At 41.9% G+C, this 23,241-nt stretch overlaps 1 protein-coding gene across 1 annotated transcript in view; it reads right to left on the reverse strand.

Moving 5' to 3' along the window:
* IL1RAPL2 (interleukin 1 receptor accessory protein like 2) overlaps positions 1-23,241 on the reverse strand; it is a 361,256-nt gene that overhangs the window by 20,034 nt on the left and 317,981 nt on the right. Inside the window, exon 6 of the mRNA XM_008493643.2 lies at positions 4,895-5,024. Coding sequence (XP_008491865.1) covers positions 4,895-5,024 — 130 coding nt within the window. The remainder of the gene's footprint in view (positions 1-4,894; positions 5,025-23,241) is intronic.

The following is a 23,241-nucleotide window of genomic DNA, read 5'->3' on the forward strand; positions in this document are numbered from 1 at the left end:
TTTTGCAGCCTCAAATCAGGCTAAACCACTGGAGGTCAGACAAATCAATTCTTCTTTACCTATTAATATTCCATTTGCATTTATAGTGAAATATTTTAAACCCAGGAAAGTCTGTCTTTGTTAGTAAACAATATGCTCCACAACTGCTGGCCCACACATCATACTGCAAGGAACAAATAAGATAATTAACAGAGAAGATATCTGGGACATTAATCTGGAGCACTCTGTGAATGTTCAGATTGTCTTGTGTTTACTATAATCAGCAGGAAAAAAAAAAGGAAGTCAGATTACAATTAAGATTAAAAATTTTATTCTGAAGCTATTTAAAATAAAATAATAGACCCTTAACCTAAATCATAAATGATCAGCTAAAAAGGAGCTTTTATAAAACAGAATAAGTATTTGGACTGAGAACTTTTTCCCTGATTTTCATGCTAATTGCAATCCTTAGGAAGAAAATTCTTTAGAACAGGATCTAACATGAAAATGCTGACAGACACTTAAACATTATGCTGGTAGCAGTGTAGAAAGCTCTAGGTTAAAACTTTCATTCCTGCTTTTTATTTTCTCCCTCTTTTTTTTTTTTTCTTTCCCTCTTTTAACCAGTACTTGACAGCTATCAATTCATTATTGCCACAGAAATAGAGTTCCAAGTACCTACATTTTCTTAATATGTATGCAGCCTTTTATTAACTGCATTTTATATTTGGTTCAGAGAACTCTGATAAAAGTATATTTTGTGGAGGAAAAGCAATACAGTAGCAACAGGTAAGACTTTAAAGATGCAAAAAAAATACTTGCTGCACAGCCAGAAGGTGAAGCTCTGTCCCTATCTGAGTTGGGGGAAACTTCACCAGCAACCCAGCCAACACATGCCAGCTCTCACAAATTGAGCAAATACTGGCTGTTTTTTCTGGTTAGGTGAACAAAATGTAAGAGTAATTACACCACTTAATAGATAGGTAAATCAATGGTGCTTGACAACTCACAACAAACAGGATGGAGAGAGAGAGAAAAGGTGGTTGAAAAAAAACAATAGCCAGTGCTTTCCTTTGTTCAGGCTTGCTTTCTTTTTGTTCAAGCTGAAGCATTTTCTTTGATCTGAAAGAAACCATTTTAGCTACAGATTATTTCTCAGTTCAGAAAATACAAATTAGAAACAAATGTGTCATTTCAGAACACAAATGTTTTCTTTAAAAAATATCTGAAGTTTTGGATTTTTCAAATCTTTTGTCATATTTCTCCATGTATTTAATACTAAATTAAATCTGAAGCTAAAATACATTTCCTTTGAAACCGCATTTTTCCCAAATTTTTCAGGCTCTGTCTGATCACAGACAAAAGACTATAAGAAAGCTTCAGCTGATCCTCTTTACAAGACCAAGGCCTTGATTCTAAACCCTTATTAATCAGCATGCAGCTGGGGGTTTATAGAAAAAGAACCTTTAATTCTTTCTGTAGTGGAGGATCTGTACTGTGAACAAGGGTAAGAACTCTAGTACCTTCTTCAAGTCCTTAACAACTGTCTGTAGAGTCATAGAATTCATAGATGAAAGGACTGACCTGTGAGTACATAAGTACCTCTCCAAAGAAAAGTCATTCAATTGACAACACAGCACAGCCATCTTCCACTGTCACTTTCCTGCATTGTATTTCTCATTCTCTGTCCAGAATTGTCTGCTTGAATATTATAAGCTTTTCAGGAGCACACAGTCATAGAATCATAGAATCATAGAATTGGCTGGGTTGGAAGGGACCTCAGAGATCATCGAGTCCAACCCTTGAACCACCATTGCGGTTGCTAGACCATGGCACTGAGTGCCACATCCAGTCTCTTTTGAAATATCTCCAGGGATGGAGAATCCACTACTTCCCTGGGCAGCCCATTCCAATGGCTGATCACCCTCTCCGTAAAGAAATTCTTTCTAATATCTAACCTAAACTTCCCCTGGCACAACTTAAGACCCTGCCCTCTTGTCTTGTTGAAAGTCGTCTGGCAAAAGAGACCAACACCCACCTGGCTACAACCTACTCTCAGGTAGTTGTATAGAGTCATTTCCATACTTTGAAAACTCCTCAGCACATTAGCCAGGCAGTGAGGGTAATTCTGCCTTCTCTCAGCATCCTCTTCTGTCAGAATCCAGCATCTCACCTTGTCTGAGCATTTTGCACCCATCAGTTGACTTGTGTGGGTGAAAAGGCCTCTCACACATTAAATTAATCAGCAGAAAGAAATAAGGCTGCATATCAAAATATCCCCATTCACTTCTTTTCATACCTCTGGAATGAATTAAACTATTTCCGATTTAAAAATGAAGAAGAGAGGGGGAAAGAAAGAACAAACATGCTCTACAAGCTGAGCATTATAGGCACCTGCAAGCTGCAGTGTTGACTGAAGAAGAAAAAAAAGCAACTCATAGGTGGTAGAGAGAGTAAGATTTATGCCTGAAAATACTTGTTTGCTGTGGCAAAGAGACCCTGTTGAATTTTTCTGTGGACTTCTTTGATAATTAGGTACAACTGAAAACTCTGCAGGCAGGCTTAAAGACCCTCATTCATTCTTTAATAGCCTTGGTTCACTTTACATGACATTTTTATTACTGCTGTGAAAAGCCCACCTGGCAAGCAATGCCTCATATTTGGGGATCTAAATTTAAGGGAAGGCAAGGAGAAGGTTAGAGAAGGGGTCATCACCTCCAAGTCCTGCAATGCTGTTTAGTTATTTTTAGGCTCTGTAGCAAGGTCTAATAAATAACAAGAATCCCAGAGCTACACATGTATTACTTATGGTGAAGTCTGCTTACAAAAACAGAGTCACAGGTTGGATTTTAATGGAATGCTCCAGTCAGGTGCACCCTTATTGCAGTGCCTTCATAAAATAGACCAATTGACTGCTCACTGTGCATGCCAGAGGATGGAAATCAGGGATGGATTTGTACTCAAACTGTGCATTAATCTGCAAACCTGAACTCTCGTTGTATATGACAAATCCAGTGACACAATGGATGGGTACAGTTCAGGTAAGAACAGAACTAAAAATTCAGGATATGACTGAATTTCTAAATCAATTTAAGACAGAGGAGGCACGTGGAAAATGTTAGATACTTGCCAAAGGAACAACCCAGAGTATTTTGGTTTGGTTGTAACAATTCCCAGTTACTTGTGGTTTCTCCCCATTAACAGAAATATGCTGGTAATGTCTATCAAAGCAAACTGATAGGAAAAGCATTTAACCAGCAAGCTCATCGTGGCTCATCAGATTTGAAACATACATGACATTTATTGAAATACATCAATAATACAACTGGGCAGAAGATGTGGACTGGCTCAGGGCACTGACAGAACAGTTAGTGCTGCTTAGTTTCCCTGAAGCAGCATACCTGTAATGGGACCTATAAACAAGAGCTGCTTCTGTGAAAGAAAATGATTTGCACAAAGTTACTAATGCAGTTGCCATAGATACTTCTAAATGAAAACAGGGATGGCCTGTGGCACTGCTGGTAGAGATCCAGTAGGTTTTGGTACACAATTTTTTATGCAGGCTGTGATGATCAAAAGATGAGGTATACAGTAAGTAGCCTTGTTGAAGAGAAGAATCACTGAATTGTGATGTGAAAGCATTTTTATGGACTGAGAAAATGGAGTTGTCACAAAATTAACTTGATACATAAATGCATAACATGGCACAATGAAGCCCAAATACAGCTTTTTCAAACTCAATTTCAGTAACAAATGTACATAAAGGAAAAGTTTTGAACTGTACTAGAGCTGTCGAGATCTTTAAATACAAACACCTCAAACTGTCCTTCTGAAGCACAGGAAGAACCTGACCAAAGTCACTCTATTCATCCATATACACCAGAAAGGACACATTATTGTTGAAGTCTGATTACTTGCAATTGTAGAAGTTTCCAATAATTGTATTTTGTGGTCAGAAGCCCAAAAGAAAATTGCACACTTAAAGCCATTCTGGCATGACATGACAAATTGCAGCTGTATGCAATTAATGTGCAATATTTGGTCAGTCATTTTAGTAGCTGGTACCTAAATGGCTGAGCTTCAAACTATTGATTAATAAAGAAATCTCTCTCCCTTCCTGCTCTCTAAAATCAGTTTTACAAGAAACAAACTCAAAAAAGAGTCAAAAAAATGTGCAATGGAAGGAGCAAAGACTTAGTTTTTCTTCATAATCTTTATTCATTCCTTCTATAGGAGCTTAGTCTTCACTCAAAGAGCTATTAGTCAGGTAATTATTAAAAAAGAAAGACAAGAATATACAACTAGGTGCAAATTCCATGAAAGTTCATGAGGATACAGGTGTCTGTTTTCTTTCCAACTGGTACAGCAAATGATAACCAGCATCTGGAACAAGCCAAGAACAAGCTGGATATTGGACATCCTCACACAGCAACTTCCTTTTCTCCCTTAAGTGGTAAGCATGGAGGAACAAATGCTCCAAAAGCCCTGGATGAGGCATTCTGAAAGCTGCATCACAGGCATACAACACATTCAGCCAGAGAGAAAAAGTATGGCAAGTTTGTCAGGAGACCATTCATCTTTAAGATTGACACTGATGCTGAAATGAATGTTATCTTGCTGATACATGGGTGGCTGTAGGGGACAGCAGCATTTCCAGGCAGGCCTAAAATCAACCCCCAGAACACTCAGACACTAGAGCTGCCATCAAAGGAATTTGTTAACAGATTTTCAGGAACATTGATAGCTACTGCGTCTCTTGAGTTTATTCTCTAGGAAGAGAGGGAGGAAATCACACTGCCCTGCTTCCAAGTCACTCATCACTCTTTAGACACAAAACTATTTCCACCTCCAATCAAAAACCCAACAGGCTTTTGGGATATACCACGTTTTTAACAGTAAGTACTCCACAAAGTACCTGACTTCTCCTTCTCTAATGTGACCTTCTAATTCTTCTATGAATTTTTCCCCTTTCATCCAGTAGATCATGGGGCCTGATTCTCCACTGAATCCAAAGAAAGCTTTGCAGTCCACAGTCAGCGGTTTTCCTGAGTAAAAAAGAAAAGAATAAAAGAGGGTTAAACACTTTGTCAATGCTACCAGCGAGAGAATGATTATGAGAAATCTCAGCACCTCAGAGAAACCTCCTCATTTGAAATTGGGGGGGAAGGAAAGAAAAAAAGGAATAACTATAAATCATAGGAAAAAAGGTGATGTTGATTTGCATTGAAAGGAAATAGCTGTGAAATGAAACTTTGAGGTTATCTATAATTTCAATATTCTACATGAATAATGGGAAGGTATGGAAATAGTGGCAACATAAAGTAATGTCAGATTGGTTGTTAAAAAGAAAGAGAGTACCACTTTGCCAGACTCCTGGAATCTCTACCAGGACTGGGGAGTGTGCCCTAAGAGGCAGGTAAATCACTGAACTTGTTTACTGCTGCCTATCCACTCATAAAAAAGACACAGGAATAATTTCTTTGTCACTTAGAAATCAAACATTAATGAAGTCTTGGTAAGCTGTTCAGAGAGCCTTTAAAGATCCCCAAATACAACATGATGCCAATGGGCACCAACAACACTCATGTTGCTGTCAACAGGCTTTTGGTACAAGCAAACTTCAAAGCATTACTCAGGTGCTAAAGAACTCTCCTTGTCAGTTCTGCAAAAATACTTCCAAAAGAAAGAAAATAAAACTTGGAAACTGATCATATTTCTTTTCTCTCCAAGAATTCAGAATTTAGATGGGGTTTTGTTTGGCTACAGCTTCAGCTGTACCAGCTAGTCCAGGTCTGTGTTTACACTGCCAGGACAGATGGTTGTCTGCCTGCCTGCAGAAGACAAAAAGAAAAGAACAAAAAAACCCCAAACAAGCCAGGAAATTCAGCAGCATACCCATTCTCTTTGTATGCAGCTACAGCTGCTGCACCCACTTGTTTTACCAAGCATAGGTGGTCCAGTTTACAAAACAGCAGAGTTACCAACATGCACAGCAGGACAGACCTCATTTACTGTCAATGGAGAACCTTCCAGGACTGAGATCAATTGTGGAAAGCCCAAAGAATGCATTTTATTATGTTGGAATAAATGTTTTATTTTGCCAGCCAGAGTGCCAGCAGGAGACACTTTTGATGCTGAAACAAAACAGGCCTAGCTAGGCTTTTTCAAAAAGGGGTGGTCATTTGGAGCACATCACTTGGTTTAGAATGACCAAATGGTTTCATGTGACTGGCGTACTGTGCCTTAATCAGCCACCTCTTGCCTGCCTAGCAGTGGTAACTCACTGTGTGCTTACTCAGAGCATAGCAGAGCTGTGTGTTGAAGCAACTTTGCCCAAACCCCCCCAGAGCTGTCCTAAGTCAACTGCTTGCACTTGTTTGTCCATTATTACAGTGCCCAATTAAAGGCATGTCAAAAGAGTCTGATTAGTCAGGAAGTGCAGCATTCCCAGCCACTGAAAAATCAGGCGTTTTAAAATTGTTTCCAAGTCAAGAACCAAAATTACAAGTCCTTTTGAAACATTAGGATGCAGCAAGAAAAGGTTCAAAGAAAGACCTCACTTCAGTCTCTGCTTCTCAAATAGCAAAAGACAAAAATGGAAAAATGTTTATCCTGAAAACCTTTTACAGAATCTTTCATTATCTCCATACTGATGACAAATTCTGAGAGCACAGCTGGCCACTGAACATGTGCTGAAGCTGACAGATTATACACAACCAGCTCAAATATCCAGAATATACCAAGGGGTGGATGTTCCCAGTTACCTGTACACCCTCCATCACTACCCAGCATTGTAAGAAAGTTCCAAACTATTCAGAAATGAAGAGTCAGAAACATTTCTAGGCAGAGGTTTAACCACACACCATGACACTATCGGGGCAGTCTGTTCCCTTCTTCTCCTAACCCATTCACCCAGCCCTGTGAGGTGCTGTGTGCCCTCCATGGGTGGAGGGGGGATCTGGAGCCTCTGGCTATACCCATCTGATATTTTCCTAACATGCTGAACACCTGTGTGGTGTGAGGTCTTTTGAGAGCTTCCCTCATAGTCACGATACACAACTATTTGAATGCCACTTTGTGATTCCCAGCACGTGGCTGCTCAATTCATGTTTGATTTTAATGGAAAAAGACAAATTGTAGCAATGTGAAAAAGAAAAGGGCTAGATGTGGCCTGTCAGTATTGACAGTATATGCCCTTACTTTGGTACACCATCCCAGGAATTAAGTGTTACAGACAAAATATATCACAGGGTGTGCTCTTCCCCAAACCAGCAGATTTTTACTTAAAAAACAAATCCTGAAGAAATGAAAATATGCCAAGGTGACTCTAAGATTTCTATATATGCAGGGTAAATATCCTGAGGCAAAACGTCTGGTCTGGAGAAACAAGAAATTTTCTAAACAAACAGGAAAACCCAAAAAACCTGGCTGTTAGCACACAGCCTCTGTAACAAACAAATCCAATAGAAAGCATCAGTAGCCTCCACTGTGGCAGCCTACATGCTCTAAACACACCTGAGCAGATATATTTCCCATCTTTGCCACCACAAAAACCAGCAGAATAAACCAATTCTATCAAGAACAAACTTTAGAATGAATTACTATTTTCAGCTTAAAGTCTGGGACTGGCTACAGCTGAAAAACCATGGTCCATCTCATTTGCAGACTCCACAGAATCACAGAATCATCTGGGTTGGAAAGGAACCTTTGAGATCATCAAGTCCAACCCTTGATCCACTACCACTGTGGTTCCCAGACCATGGCACTGAGTGCCACATCCAGTCTCTTCTTAAAAACCTCCAGGGATGGAGAATCCACCCCCTCCCTGAGCAGCCCATTCCAATCACCCTCTCTGTTGTGGCCAAAGTGCAGGACCCGGCACTTGGCCGTGTTGAACCTCATCCCGTTGGAATCAGCCCAACTCTCCAGTCTGTCCAGGTCCCTCTGCAGAGCCCTCCTGCCTTCCAGCTGATCCACACTCCCCCCCCAGCTTAGTGTCATCTGCAAATTTGCAGATGATGGACTCAATCCCCTCATCTAAATCATCTATAAAGATATTAAACAGAACTGGGCCCAACACTGATCCCTGGGGGACACCAGAGAGCCCTGTCACTGATCAGCAGATCACTATAAGCAACTGTTTCTCCTGGAAAAAACTTGTTTTTTAATCTCAGTAGGAGAATGATGCACGTCTAAGTTGAGCTGATCTGTCCTGGGGTGGGAAAAGCCTGAGGCTTGATGACCTCAAAGTCCCATCCAAATCCTAACTCTCACCCAGTGCTGTACTCCTCAAGCTGGTCAGGACATCTCACTCCCCATAGCTCTCTGAAGCAGCTTCTGGTTTATAACTCTCATCATTCCTTCTGACTCTGGAGGCAGGACAAAGACAGAAAAGGAAAGATTGGCTCTTCCTTGGTTTGCTCTTCCTTGCAGAAATACTTTACCTCCTCAAATAAACCTCCACAGGGGAAGGAAGGGAGGTTTCTCTTCTCCTGCTACATTAAGACACAGCTCTCCATAGCAGGAACCTTTGACTCAGTTTTCAGGGAACTCCAACCAATTCCCATTCGAAAGGGAACAAAGCTCATTTCACTTCATTTCCCTCCATGTACTGAAAGCCTAAAACTGCATCTGGATCCCCTGGTTCCTAACTGTACCCTTGAATATGAGGAGAACCATGCACTGTGAGTGGAAAGTGGCTGTTGCAGGTCCTTGTTTTGGGGGAAGCCACAAGGTGTCACACTGAGTCATGGTCTCAGGTAGAAGGAACTAACAGGCAGTTTGTAACTCCAACAACTCATCTTGTGTAAGGCCCAAACTTTTGTGTATCACTACTACTATTCTGCATGACACTAAAAAGTTCCACTATTAACCAGGCTTATTGAAAAAAAAAATCCTCCTTGCATCATTTAATTAAAAATATCAAAGTTCCTGGGATGAATGGTATCTTAAAAGTTTTCCATTTTTCTGGGGCTTCTGTTTAAATCAGACATTTCAGTCGCAATTTTAATTAATTTAGAAACATGTTGAAACACAGAAAGTTATTAGTAAGATTTCTAATGAATTGACACTTGGGAGTTTTAAAAAAGAAGGAAAGAAAGTATAAAAGCCTGCCTGCTTGTAGACATCATTGAGTCTACTGCTTTGCTGGGGTCACCTTGCTACAGTAAAGCCTCAGGTTCCAGCAGGAGTCTCTGCTTTAGTTTTTATCCCAACTCTGTCACTCAGGCAGGCTTCTTCCAAACTCCCAGCTGATAAGACACAACTGCTGGCAACAGCCATGACTTTTATTGCTGAATCTTATTGTACATTTTTCACCTGACCATTTTCCCAATAAATCTGTGTGAACTCTACAATATATTTGACTTTTTTTCTGAAAACAGGAATTTCACCAAAACGCAATTATTCAAGCAAATCAGCTTCCTGGTGGCAGGGGAAGCAGGATGGGAAAAGGGGATGCAAAAGAATTTAGCCAGGCAGGATTCAGTATGTGCTTGCTTCAGGTTCAATATGCTTTGCAAAAGAATGACACATCCTGCAGCTCAGTCTCTCTTGCATAAGGCATGCTCCAAGCACCAAGTAAATGAAGATTAAAATACCTGGAAGTCTTTAATAAAACATAAATGCCAAGGCTAGATGTCTGACCAGCATGGCAGACAAATGCTGTTCACAGATTGGCTTACGCCAAACCAGGTTTCCAGGGATTCTTTCAGGGATTCTTTTGAAAATACAGATTGATAATTTCTTCTTTTTTACTCATTTTGAACAAGTTAGGGGTATTTTGTGGCTTATTTGTGAGCAACCTTTCATCAGTGCAACACAGAGCCCATACTCTCTGATGGCCACATTCTGCTGATGCTCCATTCTTCCAGCAAATCAGGTTTTTCAGTCCTGGAGCAAACCATCCCAGAGAACCCCAAAAAACAAAGTTATCTGTGAATCCTTGGGTGCTTGCCAACTATGCACCCTACTATGGCATGAAACATCATTGGGTTTTCCAATTCTTTCACATTTTTGTGCCAGATAACCGACTGAAAGTGCCAAAGGAAGACCTCCTTTTGCACCAAGCAACAGCAAACATCAGTCCTGCACACACTGGTAGCTGTTTTTAGCTCCACTTGAGTGTTAATACCACTACCTGTAATACTGATTTTATCTCTTTCAGGGCTGTTTACACATAGCTGGGAAAACAAGTGCACTGCTGCCACCAAAAAGACATCCCCTCACTCCATGTTTCTTATGGATTAATGCATATCCATCATGCAGATCCTCTCTGATCATGGTGCTTTTGTCTCCTTCCCTATAGGACTGACAGGGAGAAGTGTTTGCAAAAGAGCAGCTTCCCACTCTTGACACGTGAAGATATTATACAGGCACTTCACGAGCTTTGTTTTTTCAGTCGCTGAGGCAGAGGACAAGAAAAGCAGGTTCCCTACCACATCTCAATAAGTGTATTCTACAGCCTGACTGCAGAACTGAATCTGACTTTCCTGGCTCTGAGGTTTGCAAGGCAAATACCCATGTCACCGACAGGAACATTATTGTTCTAACGTGTTTTACAAATGTTAGGAAGTGGCCAAAGAGCAGCAGAGTGATTTAAATTTCCCTGGCAAGGCAGACTGGATTGTATACAGCCATGAAGTAAAAACACATTTTCTTTTCCTTCAGAAGGACATCCTGGATAAGAAGATATGGGAGACAGAGCTTATGCCTGCAATTTATCCACAAAACAAATGCCAGGGGCAACACAGACCTTGACTCATGAAAACAATCTCTGTGTGGTAGCTTCTATGTAGTTTGCAGAGAATGCCAATTTTCTCTAAGTCCCTTGCAAGGACATCCTCTAAGCTGTCCCTCTGTGCTGAGCAATAACCCAGAAGCTGGGCAGAACTTTGAAGCACACTGAGGTGCTGCAGCCCAAGTCAAAGCACAGATTTTGCTTGTCTGGCTGGTGCTGAGCAGATGCTGGGGATGCAGGGATGGCCATGGCAGCAGACAGTGCCCACTCAAGGCCACTCTTGCAATCTGAGAGCCAAATCCTGCAGCTGAGCCCTTGACCTCTGCCTGGGGCTCATCCACAATGGAGTTGATCTATTAAAAAAATCAGGAGGCGTTTGGCAAGAGTGGCTGGGAACATGCTCAGGTTTTGCTCTCGCCCAGGGAGGCTGAGCAGCTGTGTTCCCCAGGCCCCTCTCAGCACAAGGGAAGGGCTGCAGTACCACTTCTCAAGTCAGGGGCTTCAGCATCCATCCCTTCCTACAACCTCCTAGGGCAGCACTGCAGCTCTTTTCAGGACTATCCACTACTGAATTTAGAGGCTCTTTACAGGTCTATCCATTACTAAATTTAGGCAAAGCTAGAAAACCCCACAACCCCCCCAGGTTCATTATCACTGCCCTCCTATATTTTTCCCTGGCCATTTCCCAGCATTATTTGATCAATGGTTCTATGTTTTGCTTAGTACAAGATTTATAAAGTCAGTGCTAATTACTTGGCCTTTTTTTCCCCCCCTCCTCTATTACTTGGCTATTCTAGAGAATACGAGCCTGGCTGGGTGCTCAGTAATGTTACCCCTCTTAAGGTAAAAGTTTCACGGAGTTCAGTGACTAGTTTGAGCAATAAGACATACTCAAACCAAATTACTTGCTCTGACCAAAACGTTAATTACAGAAAACCTTATAATTTTTCAAGACTCTACTCCAACAGCCAGTAGATTCATGACTTCATGATATGGTCCTTCCAAACACTTACATAATTAAAGATCTGCCAGGAGTTAATGAACTGGAAGCATTTTAAGTAAAGTTAAGAAACCTGCTTTGGGTAGTGATAATAATTGCCTTAATAAGATAAATTTATAGCGAAATCAAACCTAACCAGCCTCCAGACATTTCAAATCAGTTTAAGAGCATTTAAAAAGTCACACATACATATATATTTTACTGTACTTTTTTATTCTCCAAGTTCTTTGAGGAAAAGGATTAAAGAAGGTTCTCTTCACCTAAGTAAAGTCCTGTGTTATAAACATCATATGCTACCCACTAAAGTAATATTCTGGTAGCTGTATTGATATATAGGAAAAATAAATGGCAGCAGTATGTGACACATATTAAGTTGTCTCTTCAGTCATATATGAACTTTCTGATCAAGGCAAATCTTTGACAATAAGAAAGAGCCAAGTAAAATCTTTGACAAGAAAAATGTAAATGTTCTTTAGGTCTTATTTTGTTCTTTTTAGTTTATCATCTTAATTCTAGCTTTCTTTGTTGCTCTGATGTTATTTCTTATGTCCTGAGATATCATAAAACATACAGCCATGAGATAGTTTTGCTTTTCTGTCTCACTCAAGTGAACAAATGACATATATAAAAAGAAGTATAAAAATAACACTAACAGTAAGCAGCAAAACCCCCCAAATTAAAAAAGCAACTAAGCCTCTAGACTGTTGCCAAGAACACAAGTCAATGCATTTTATGTTATTCCATACAGCCCAAACCGTTTCCAATTTCAACAACAAAATTCTAACCTACTACAAGTATTGCTTGTAGGCTTGGCTATTGACTGTGGCTCTTAAAAAAGGAGAAAAACAGATCTAAACTACACACAAGGCTGAAATGTTGCTGTAAAATTTACCAAATGTTCAAAAAAAAAAATCAATCAATCAATCAAGGCAAAAATCTCCTTAAGAAACTTTCTTCTGAAAACACAGCCCAGAAAACACCCCAACTCCCATGCTCCCTAACTCCAATAAAATAAACCTCATCTAAAACCTGTAAAATCCTTTATCCCATAGTCAGAACTGCCTTGGAGTCAGAATTTGAAGTCTTATGCACCAAGAGCTCAGGTGTAACTGAAAGTCAAGGATTTTATCTTTTCATTTATTCATCTACAATGAAGACAGATGCTTTGTGAGACTTCCAGAAGCAGCCTGACAGCTGCCTTGTGCTGACTTTAACTTGTGCTCAATGCTGAAAATCCTTCTGAAAAATCTTATTTCTGTGCATTTGAGGCACAGAAACTTTATTTAAGTGAAATGTCCTCTAGGTGTTTAAGAAACATCTCACTGGGTGCCCCAGGGGCTGGAGCAAGCCCATGGCAACAGGACAGTGACACCCAGACTAAGGTGAACTAAATGGGGAGAGAGATGGAACAAATCATCTCACTATGGCTAAAGCATGAGTGCAGCCCACCCCATGCTGACACAGAAATAATTTTTCTCTATTCTGGTACCACTTCATAACATGGCCAAAAGGTGGCAACACAGAGGTGTGTTGCTCTGAGAGAAGAGGGAAAAACTCTTCCTAGCGACACTTGCTTCCTTACATCACTGACCCATGGTGAGAAGGGGAAGCAGCCATCTGTCTGAGCTACAAAGAGATGGATCACAAAGAGATGGTTCTGTCTCCTTCCAGTGATCTGCTGGCTCAAGGGGAAGGTAGGGCCCTATCCCACAATTTGCTGCTTCCTTCCACCTTCAGGACTCCCCAAATCTCCAACTTGTCTATAAACTTTCCTGTGGACATTTATATTTTATATTACAGTTTCCTGAGCAAGTTCACGTTGATCTTTTCTCTCAGGGAGAGAAAGGATGAAATTCAGCATCTTCTTCTCAAGAGTAATCTGGCTTTATGTGAAGAAAGGGCATGGAGTGCACTGATCTTAACCAAGATCTGCTATTACCAGTGTGGCCATATTCTGAACTTTACTCACATGAGTATGTAATGGGTAGTTGTACATTTTAGCAAGTTCCCATTTAGGACACAGAGGGACCATTCAGGGCTATTAAGGAAATGAGCTGCAGGCTGCAACAGACTGAAGAAATTATGCTAAATCTCTTCCAACTTCTGTGTAGATTTGAAAACAAATGTTAGAACTTCATAAGACAATGACTACAGAATGGATAATGCTTTACTTAGAAAGAACAAAGCCATTGTGAACTTATGCCTCATGCTTATCCTTCATGCACTCAAGAAATGTATGCTTGAGTCTAAGGATTCAATTGGGATATTTTCACACCCAGTTTGTGACTGTTCACTCAACTCCTGCACAGATTTTGGCTGATCCAACTCATGCTAAGTCCTGAGGTATGCTGGGAGCAGCACCATTAAGTTAAAGCAAGAGCATCAGTAACAGGACAGGTGGCCAGACAGAGCTAAAGGGCCTTTATAAATCAGTATCATCTTCAAATTGCTGTCTCCAGGACCAAGTATCTTTTTCTCTGGCAGTTTCCTCAGAATCCACTAACTTATGCAAATGCTATAGACTAGACCTCCAAGCTGGAGGGTATAAAACATCAGTTTAAGCAAAAAGCTTTTGAAGTGAAACCAACAGCCCGTGGGTTGCTGAGGCCTTCATGCTTCCCAGTGTGACACAAGATGCCCATAACCTGATGGAAAAGGAAGGATGAGTATGCTCACTGTCAGCCAGGTAACTACTTTTTTTGTGTCGCTCAAAAGTTTATGATATTAAGAGTTATGGGTCATAACTTCTAAAACTTTATGACTTTAATAGTGAAAAAGTGAATTCATGTCTGGGCAAAAGGGGAGTGAGCCCTTGTTTGTCATGTTTGTTTATTATATTTCTTAATTACTCATGATGTGAAGTTTAAATCATGGAGTACACTGTCCTGTAAATTTGAAAGAGCTGAGCAGACTGTGACATCAGTTCTGTGCAAAAACCTTAATAAACAACCTGATTCTCCACGAACAGCTTGCTAATATCTCTATTGTCCCTTATGGCAGGTATGTAGGGCCAGAAATGCTAAGTATTGTTAACTAGGTCCAGAATATCACCTTGATTAACATATTTTGTGGTTAGGTGAGTCCCTTCCTCTTTCTGCTGCCTTACTCCTGACACAGTGCAGGAGAATGGGATGGGAGAGCTAAGAAAAGGGGCCAGACAGTAACTGCTGCAACCTGCTTGTTTCTCCAGCTTTCTCTCAGCTTTCTAAAATGAACCACATGCAGTCCTGGTGCCTGGTCAGGGGAGTGAGGAGACAGATGTCAGTCAACTCTGATAACAAATGTAACCACAATTGTCACTTCACTTGGCCGCAGTGATGCAGGTGGCCTCTCATCCCAAGCAGACAGGACTTGCAATGACTAGTGATAAGATGATACAAGAAGTTCCCACTTCTCTTACACAAAGGCACCAACAGGGACACAGCAATTGAGATCAGCTTGTACTCATCTGAGAATCTACAACTGACTGATTTGCTTGAAACTCAGCAAATGCTCAAACATTTTGCTGAATAGGGAGAGGGTTCCCTGTTGATTAAATTTAAGCATGTATTTAAGTGCTATGCTGAGTAAGTGCAACAGTGAATTTTAAGTAAAGACAATCTATGAAAAAAGTTTCAAAACTAAAAAGAGACACAGAACAATATTTTCTCCAAGCTACCTCCAGTGTACAATTCCCATTTATTACTTACTTAAATTTAGAGATAACATTCAAGAACAGTAGGAAAGCAAAACATAGTTCAATAAATAAAACCTTTATTTGGCTTACTGAGTGAACCAATATTGTTCATCAGTTGTCAAATAAAGAATTTACGGGGAAGTATGAGCTCTCCTAATTTGTTGAAATTAAAAGAAGCATTTTTAAATGCTCCCACTTATTGTAAAAAACAAAACAAAACAAAACAAACAACAACAAAAAAATCAATCACAGAAAACTCACTGTTTTAAGCAATTATTTTTTTTCCCCTCAAAATTTTTAGGTAAGAAACTTTTAACCAAAATACAAGACCTAAAACAGGGACTTGTGTCTAGGGTGCAAGAATTTAGCAAGCCCTTAAGAATGTAAAGGTCATAAGAAAATTTAAAAATTCAGACAACTTCTCAGTTAAAACTACTCCTTGTGAAGAGACAGATTAACATCCCTTTGTGCTCAGTAATTTTAGTCACAATCTATCAGGTCAGGTAACTGCCACCTTGAAAATGACCTTGTTCTTTTTCTCTGACAGATATGATTTACAGAAGTAGAAGACTAATTGCCCTAAACCTTCTAGCAGTGAGGAAGGACTCAGATTTACCTAAAGCCTCTTGCCTTGCATTCAGGTGATAGTATCTGTATTAACATATATTAAAGAGGATTTTAGTTGCAGCAGTCTAATAGTCTCAGTTTTCCCTTGGTGAGTACCAAACCATGAAGCCTGTATCTCAGAACTCTTAAATCCTGCCCCATCCCTTTCTTCCCCTTGATCTTTACACTGTGAAGGCAGTGCCCATGATTTCACCTTCCCCAAAGCCCTTTAACTCACACCATTCTCAGCACTGCTGATTGATGATGATTAAAACCACTCCAAAAATAAAAAAAAACCCCAACAACAACCACTTTGCAGGTCCATACAGAATCTCCAGCGAAGATGAACTACTCTGTTCAAATTCCTGACAATGAGACATCACACACTTGCAGAAAAGAATGGGAATTTCAAGATGTAACAGGGAAATCATTGCAAAACTCTTCCAGGTGAACAGAGAAGGCAAAAGGTCTCTGCAAGGACTAACACTGGCCTTCTCCAGATGACAGCAGAGCACACTTGAAGAGGGACAACATTGCCTTAGGCTCACAGCACCAGTGTGGTACAGAAAGCAAATGCAAGGATAAAAAATCAGATCTTCCAAAGAATGAGTATTTCTGCCAGACACAGGTACTTCCTTGACAATGAACGGAGCCTTGAAGTTCATGCACAGGTTAAAACATTGTGCCCCCAACATCTAGGCATAGACTCCGTACAGCTAGAGAGGAACGCTTATGAAAGAATAAAAAAACTCATACCATAAGAATAATTATATAAAAGGCCTTCACTTCCAGCCCCTTGCACACACTTTGGGGAGAGGGATGTCGTGTCTTCTCAAGACTTAGATGTTATGGATCTGAATCTGGAATATATTGAGAAAAGGGAAGCTATACTGCCCTGCTATGAAGAACTGAGCGTGAACTCCTTAGATTTCAAAGAGCATGTTATGAGTTCACTGCAACCTCCTGAGAATTCAGTGCGACCCTACGTGGTTGACCTTAAAAAAAAAAATTTGCTAATCAGGATATAGGAGCCCTTCCTCTATCACATGGGCAGGGCTGTCAGTCCTGTTACACACAGCAGGCAGAGCATGACTGAGCTACTGCACAGGCAGGTTAAGAGCTCCAGCACACCTTTCACTCCAGCACACTGTGAGCAGCCCTACAAGAGCACTCAGCACACAAAGACAGCTCCCACGGAAAGCAACTTTCATTTCATGCCGCCCTGCAGCCTCAGAATACCCTCTCTGAATTTTTCCCACAGTGGTGCTCTCATATAAGTCAGTATTTTAGGAGCTCAGAGCTGGATCTTAAGAAAACCCTCCTGAGAGAAAAGCCTTGCTCTTCTTTATTGCTTATCTCTTTCCTTAGCTGTGAGAGCGCTGAGAAGGAGATTAAGCCGCTTCCTGCAAGCGCTAATGTGAAACTACGGCCACTTCAGTGTCAAGATTGTTATTTGAGCTTTTTTTCTGGTGCCAGACACCTTTATGTGGCCTTCACCTCTGAATTAACTAGAAAAGGTTTCAGACTTGCTTTTCCTTCCCTTGGGAAAGCTCCTGCCACCATTCAAAATGAAGCAAGGACCCAGGTAATTGCGATCATCTGGAAGAGAGATGCTCTAATCACACAGATGTGCAGAAGCAAGACCAAAGGACTGGCCTTTAGAGATGTGTATCTGCTTGCTAGTGGAGCACTAAATAAAGCTGTGTCTGCAGCTGATAACAGGTTGAGGCAAATGCCTGCCCACAAAATCTTGTGAATGTTTCTTTTAAGGATATTTAAAGAGATGCTGCACATGTTCTCGAAAGCTCATGTAGCAATACAAAGTAGAGACATATATGACAGAAAATCCTTGCTGTACTCCAGAATGGATTTTCAACCTCTGGAAAGACACTACTGCTCCATGCAGAGGGTTCTGTGAACGTGGCAGCACTTTGCTGTTAGTAGCCACTCCAACGCCCAGAGGAATACTGGCAGAGGGTACTCAGCACTGAGTGATTCCTGTGAAGAGTTGTTACCTGCCCTGAGGGGGCTGTTCCACTTGTAAGTCAGTGAGGTTTTTCTCCAGCTCTTTTTCTTCTGATTCTGCTGAGTATTAGAGACAGAAAAGGCCAGGTAAAGTTTTCCCACTGTTGGGATAATTCTCTTCTGTGCTACCTTGTTGACAACCAATGTGTATCACATTTTCTTAGTGTCTCTGTCAAAAACATAATTATTTCCTTAGCTCACTCATTCTTCTAGGGCTCAGAAAAAGAAACTAACTCAATTCAGTTTGTCAGGAATATGAACTTTTCTCCCCTCAACCCTCAGCTTCAAGAGTCAGGTTTCCTAAAGCGTGAATCTCCATCACTAATTTTGTGTTGACTCATTGTTGGATAGAAAGCTTCCTTTCTTGAATATGGTTTATGTATTCTGGGATTTCACTGGAGGACTCTAATATTTTTGCCTTACATACTACTGTTGCTGCTTTTCAGCCTGGTATTTATTAGCAACATTTACCTCTGCTAAATTGTGCAGCAATGGGCAAGATGCACTTCTTACCTCTGCCAAGTGGACTCTTCTCTGATGGAAAGCCAGCCTAGAGGGAGACAGGGCTGGATGTAGCATCTGAAAAATACTCCCTATGTTGCAAAACTAAGAGCAGGGCTGCCTAAAGGGTTGGGGAGTTGGGACAATAAGGAAAAAGGCTGATTCTTTACAGGTTTACCTGTGAGGGATGCTGTCAGTTCTGGTCATGGGGAACAGGGCTTACTTGAGGCTTGTTGGGGAGAGCCTCAGTGAAATCCCTTGGGAAGGCTAGGGAAGATTTGCTCTGTGCTACCTATACCTGTGTCATTTCTCATTTCCCATGAAGAATAAAGTCAGAGCTCGTCAGAGAATGAGCAGAGCCCCCTGCACAACATCGTAGTCCGTGTCTTGCAGTGTGCTGAAAAACAGGATCCCTTAGGTAGTTACCAGCCAAACAGACCAAATAATACTCACTATTCCCAAGTGTGAAACAAATTGGCTAAACAGACATTCCTACCTCCCTTCAGTACCCCTAATGAAACCCACTTTAAAAGTCACCTCCATGCAGAAACAGAGCTCTATAATAGGTTGGCTTTTTCTTTCCAGTGAGTTGCCGTGTGTTTCTCATTTTCCTGACAGACAGAAAAGACATTGAATATTTCTCTACTGACTCCTGCAGCACCAGCTTTTCACCCTTTCCAGATTTTCTGACCCCTACAAATCTCCTGTTGGAGCTGCTGACCTTCCCAGCAAGCCCCTGCCCCTCACCACAAAGGGACAGCTCAACTCCCTTTCAGGTTCTCAGGAGCCCATCTGCCACCCTCCAGAGGTGCCACCTCTGCCCTGTGAAGTTACCTGGCAGCAGTACACACAGCCCTGCCTTTGCTGAGGTTGCAGAGTGGATGAAGCAGCTTACTGGGGATAGCTGTGGGAGGCAAAAAGCAAACCTGCCTTTCAGGAGAGTGCTTCAGAGAGATGCCTTCAAATGGGAGAGGAGTAAAAGGGCATTTCAATAAAAAGGAGAAACTAAGCCTCGGCACAGACTGAAGTTTCCCTTGTGTCTGGCACAGATATGTGAGGAGACAGAGAATGAGTCATTTGGGCAGTGAAAGACCTAACTGGGAGAATAGAAGGGACGGGTTGTGGCCTCACTAAAGGGGTGACAAGAGGGCCCCTCGCACGGCCACCCCGACACTGTCCCTGAATGGTCCTGAGGTGTGGGGCTGACACAGTGGAGGTCCCAGCCCGTGCTTCACCCAGGAAGGCCCAAGTTCAGTTCCAGCAGTCCAAGGTATAACATTAATGGAGGTTCCCCAGAGAGGCTGGCAGGGCAGGCTTCTCTTCAGCTGCTAGAGAAAGCTGACAGAAGGTGTAGTTTCACAGAAGAAAAAGATAAGTAAAATCTGCCCCGCTTGCCAATGGCGATGCAATGACATGGCTGGTACTGCACTTGCTCTGTGCTGAGCATGCCAGGGGAACACAGATGTGGCTGCCTGGCAGGATCGGCCACTCCATGGCAGTAACACACCTGTCCACACAGGGCTGGCACCTTGGAGCAGCCTGGGGGAGTGGATGGTCCTTGATCCAGACACCATCTCCTGCCTCCTGTCCTCACAGCTGGCACTGCACAATCCATGGGCCCTGAGCTCCCTGTGCTGCCACCACACCTGGCAAGCACTTGAGCTGAAGTGGCTTTTTCTTAGGAGATTAAAGAAACCTCAGCCCCACTGTGCACACCCCTGCTGAAATAGGTCTGTTCCACCAGGAGAAGGGGCCTGCAGAACCCATGGGGTCCCAACCAGCCTGTTTTTTGGGTTGGCTTTAGCTACACAGGACAATGTGACAGGCGGTTTGTGGGAGCTGTGGGATTGCTGGCACCCAGCACTTTGCTTTTGTCATGTCGAGTCATCTGCAAGCTGCTTGGAGCCCATGTGATGGTGCTTTTTGCTTGCTCAAATGGAAATGAAGTAAAAGCCAGGGTGACACGCGTTACTGGGCTGGGAAAACAAATGCAGAGCCACAGAGTAGCACTTCCCCCTAATTTGAGGCCATGAGCTTCACCAATGCCTGGGGACAGGCTATTTCACAGAAAAAGAATTTCACTTTGGACTAAATGAAGACAAGGTTTATGTAACCTTCAAACCCAAAAGCAATCAAAAAAGCATGAATGGTCCCAAAGAAGGTTGCTGGCCTGCTTTTGTCTGTGTTTTTCTTTCTTCAGTTCCTGTCCACCACTGAAGTGCTTTGAGGGAGTTTACTACACAGTGTTCACCAGCTCCGATGGCCACCTGCCTACCGTGATGGGCACCTGCTTTTTGTTCAAGCCAGCTCTGCTTCAGAGGCTCTGATCATATGCAGTGAAACCTGAGCATCTGGCAGGGCGTAAGCAAGGTTTATCTGCTGGGCTGACACTTTTGCCAAGAGCTGGCAGGCTGCAACAGGCAGCGCAGACACCTGATGGTTTGTATTCAGCCACGCAGACACACACAGCCTCTCTCCCTTGGCCTCCTTCACCTGCCTCTGCATAAAAGGAAGGTGTTTATTTGCACAGTTGTTCTAATATGTACCTCAACCTATGAAATAGGGGCTTGGCTGGCCAAGAGAAACACCAGAAGCACAAGGAAGGAGACAACAAGTCACTTAAGAGGTCAATGTGACCCAGTTGAGGCCACCAAAAATAGCTTAACTTTCCCACAGTTAAATTTCTGGAAAAGTCTAGGTTTTTTCAGTGATCAGAGTTATTTTCTTAATAAAATTAAAACATATGCTTACTCCCCAATAGCAAAACACATTGTTTGCACTTTGGGATCACAGCTGAACAGAAAGGAAGAGCAGCCTTATGAGGACAGCTGAGGTAACAAAGCTTTTGGTGGCAAACAGGCTTTGAATGGTAAGATCTGAAAAGCATGATCACACTTTCAGTGGATTTGACTCCAGATAAAAAACCTGAGCAGTGAGACCTGCTGTGATCACAGGTGACAGATGGAACTGCTGTGAGTCATGCGAGCAGTTCACTTCCCATGCACAGAGACATAGACACTGATATTGGGTCCCTCCCAAATGAACATATGCTCAGATATCTCCATCTTGAAAAAGAGAATAATCTCCCAAATACACTCGTTTAAAACAGAAATTAATCAATTTTCTTTTGTTTTACACCAGATGTGCTCCGGACATGCTAACTTGGTCTGTAAAGACTTTCCTGCCTACTATGGTTTCCTCTCCTAATTATTCTTCAAAGCACACCAGGTAAAAATTTCCTTCCTCCACATCAGTAGTCACCTATACGACCTTGAAATTTCAATTTCTCACATCTCTTATTTTCTCTTGTCCTACATCTCTGCAAAGTCTCATCCTTAACAGCATATTGCTGTTGGCTACTAATGTTGAATAAAGCGCTCCTAATTTTAAACATAATGAAAAGAAAACTAAGTAACACAAAAGAGAAAATTAACCATGGAAAACATTCACCCAGGGCTGGCTCAGGTTCTTTAGGTTCAATACCTGAGTCTGCTTTAGAGAGGGACACAGACTTGCCCTTTGCTTCTTTTCTTCATTTCCTGTGGAGTTTGTTCCACTGAACAACCTGCTCACAGAGAGGAAGAGCAATGATGTTGGTGCCAACCTGAAAGCCTCCCCATCACCCTCCTGAACCCTGTTCTGCCCCCAGGATCTTCTTCAGGTATACACACAGTCACACCTTCACACCCCTACAGAGCCTCCAGATAATGTTCTATGATAAACAATGATAAGAAGACGTAAATCATCCCCTCAGTTTTCTTCTGATACATGCACATGAAACACACCTCTTTCCCCACTTCCTGCTGAAAGCTGCTCTCATACCAGATTTTCTCTTTAAAAAGAAATTTGTCAGCACAAAATGATGGTTAAATTTTAAAAGGTAGTGATTAGTGCTGAGATTTGAAATCCCGGTCCTGAAACAGGCAGAGCAAAGCAGGCTGCTTCCTTCTTGAATTGAGGGTTGCTAGCCAAAACTCTACTTTGTGCTGATTGCTAGCACTTAAAATTTTAAAGTGTTAAAAATGGCATCTCAGGATGTGGGTCCAAAGCCAGCCTGTGTTCAAGGGCACTAAGAAAGCACCACATTACACAATGTCTGATTCATCCCTGCAGCCATTTGGCTATGGGACAGAGAAGGAAGACAAAAGCAACCACTGGGATACTGTCTCTTCTGCTTTACCTAGTGTTTCTACATCTCATCATTTTTCACCAGAGACCTTCCTCCTTCAGACTGCTGATGAAGTTTGACAAAGGGCTCCACACAGTGCCTCAGCAGGCAGGCATGGATTTGCTTGCAAGCCCCATCCTGGGGAAATGATTATTGGAGAGAAGTTCAAGGAGGCTTCCCAAACCTCTGAAGTGCCAAATCCAAGAACATGACATATCCAGGCTTGGAAGCCCATGGTAAATGATTTTAACCATAAACAAAGAGTCTTAGGATCAATGGTTATTGTTTAATGATTTTATAAAGTTAGAAAAAAGGCTGCCAAGGTGCTGCAGAAAACAGTGACTTCAAGAACAGTGGAAGCAGTTCTTTAAGTCCCTGGAAACTATGGAATATCAAGCACGCAGCTGAAGCTCCAGTTCATTAACAACACTGCTGGTTCATCTTCTCATATTCCTTGATGCCCAAGAAATGATCTGGCACAGACTCTCAGGGCCAATTTTACCACAGGGCTCCTTACCCCACATCCACGCATGACAGCACAGAAGAAG

This window comes from Calypte anna, chromosome 4 (assembly GCF_003957555.1).
Source record: "Calypte anna isolate BGI_N300 chromosome 4, bCalAnn1_v1.p, whole genome shotgun sequence".
NCBI lineage: Eukaryota > Metazoa > Chordata > Aves > Apodiformes > Trochilidae > Calypte > Calypte anna.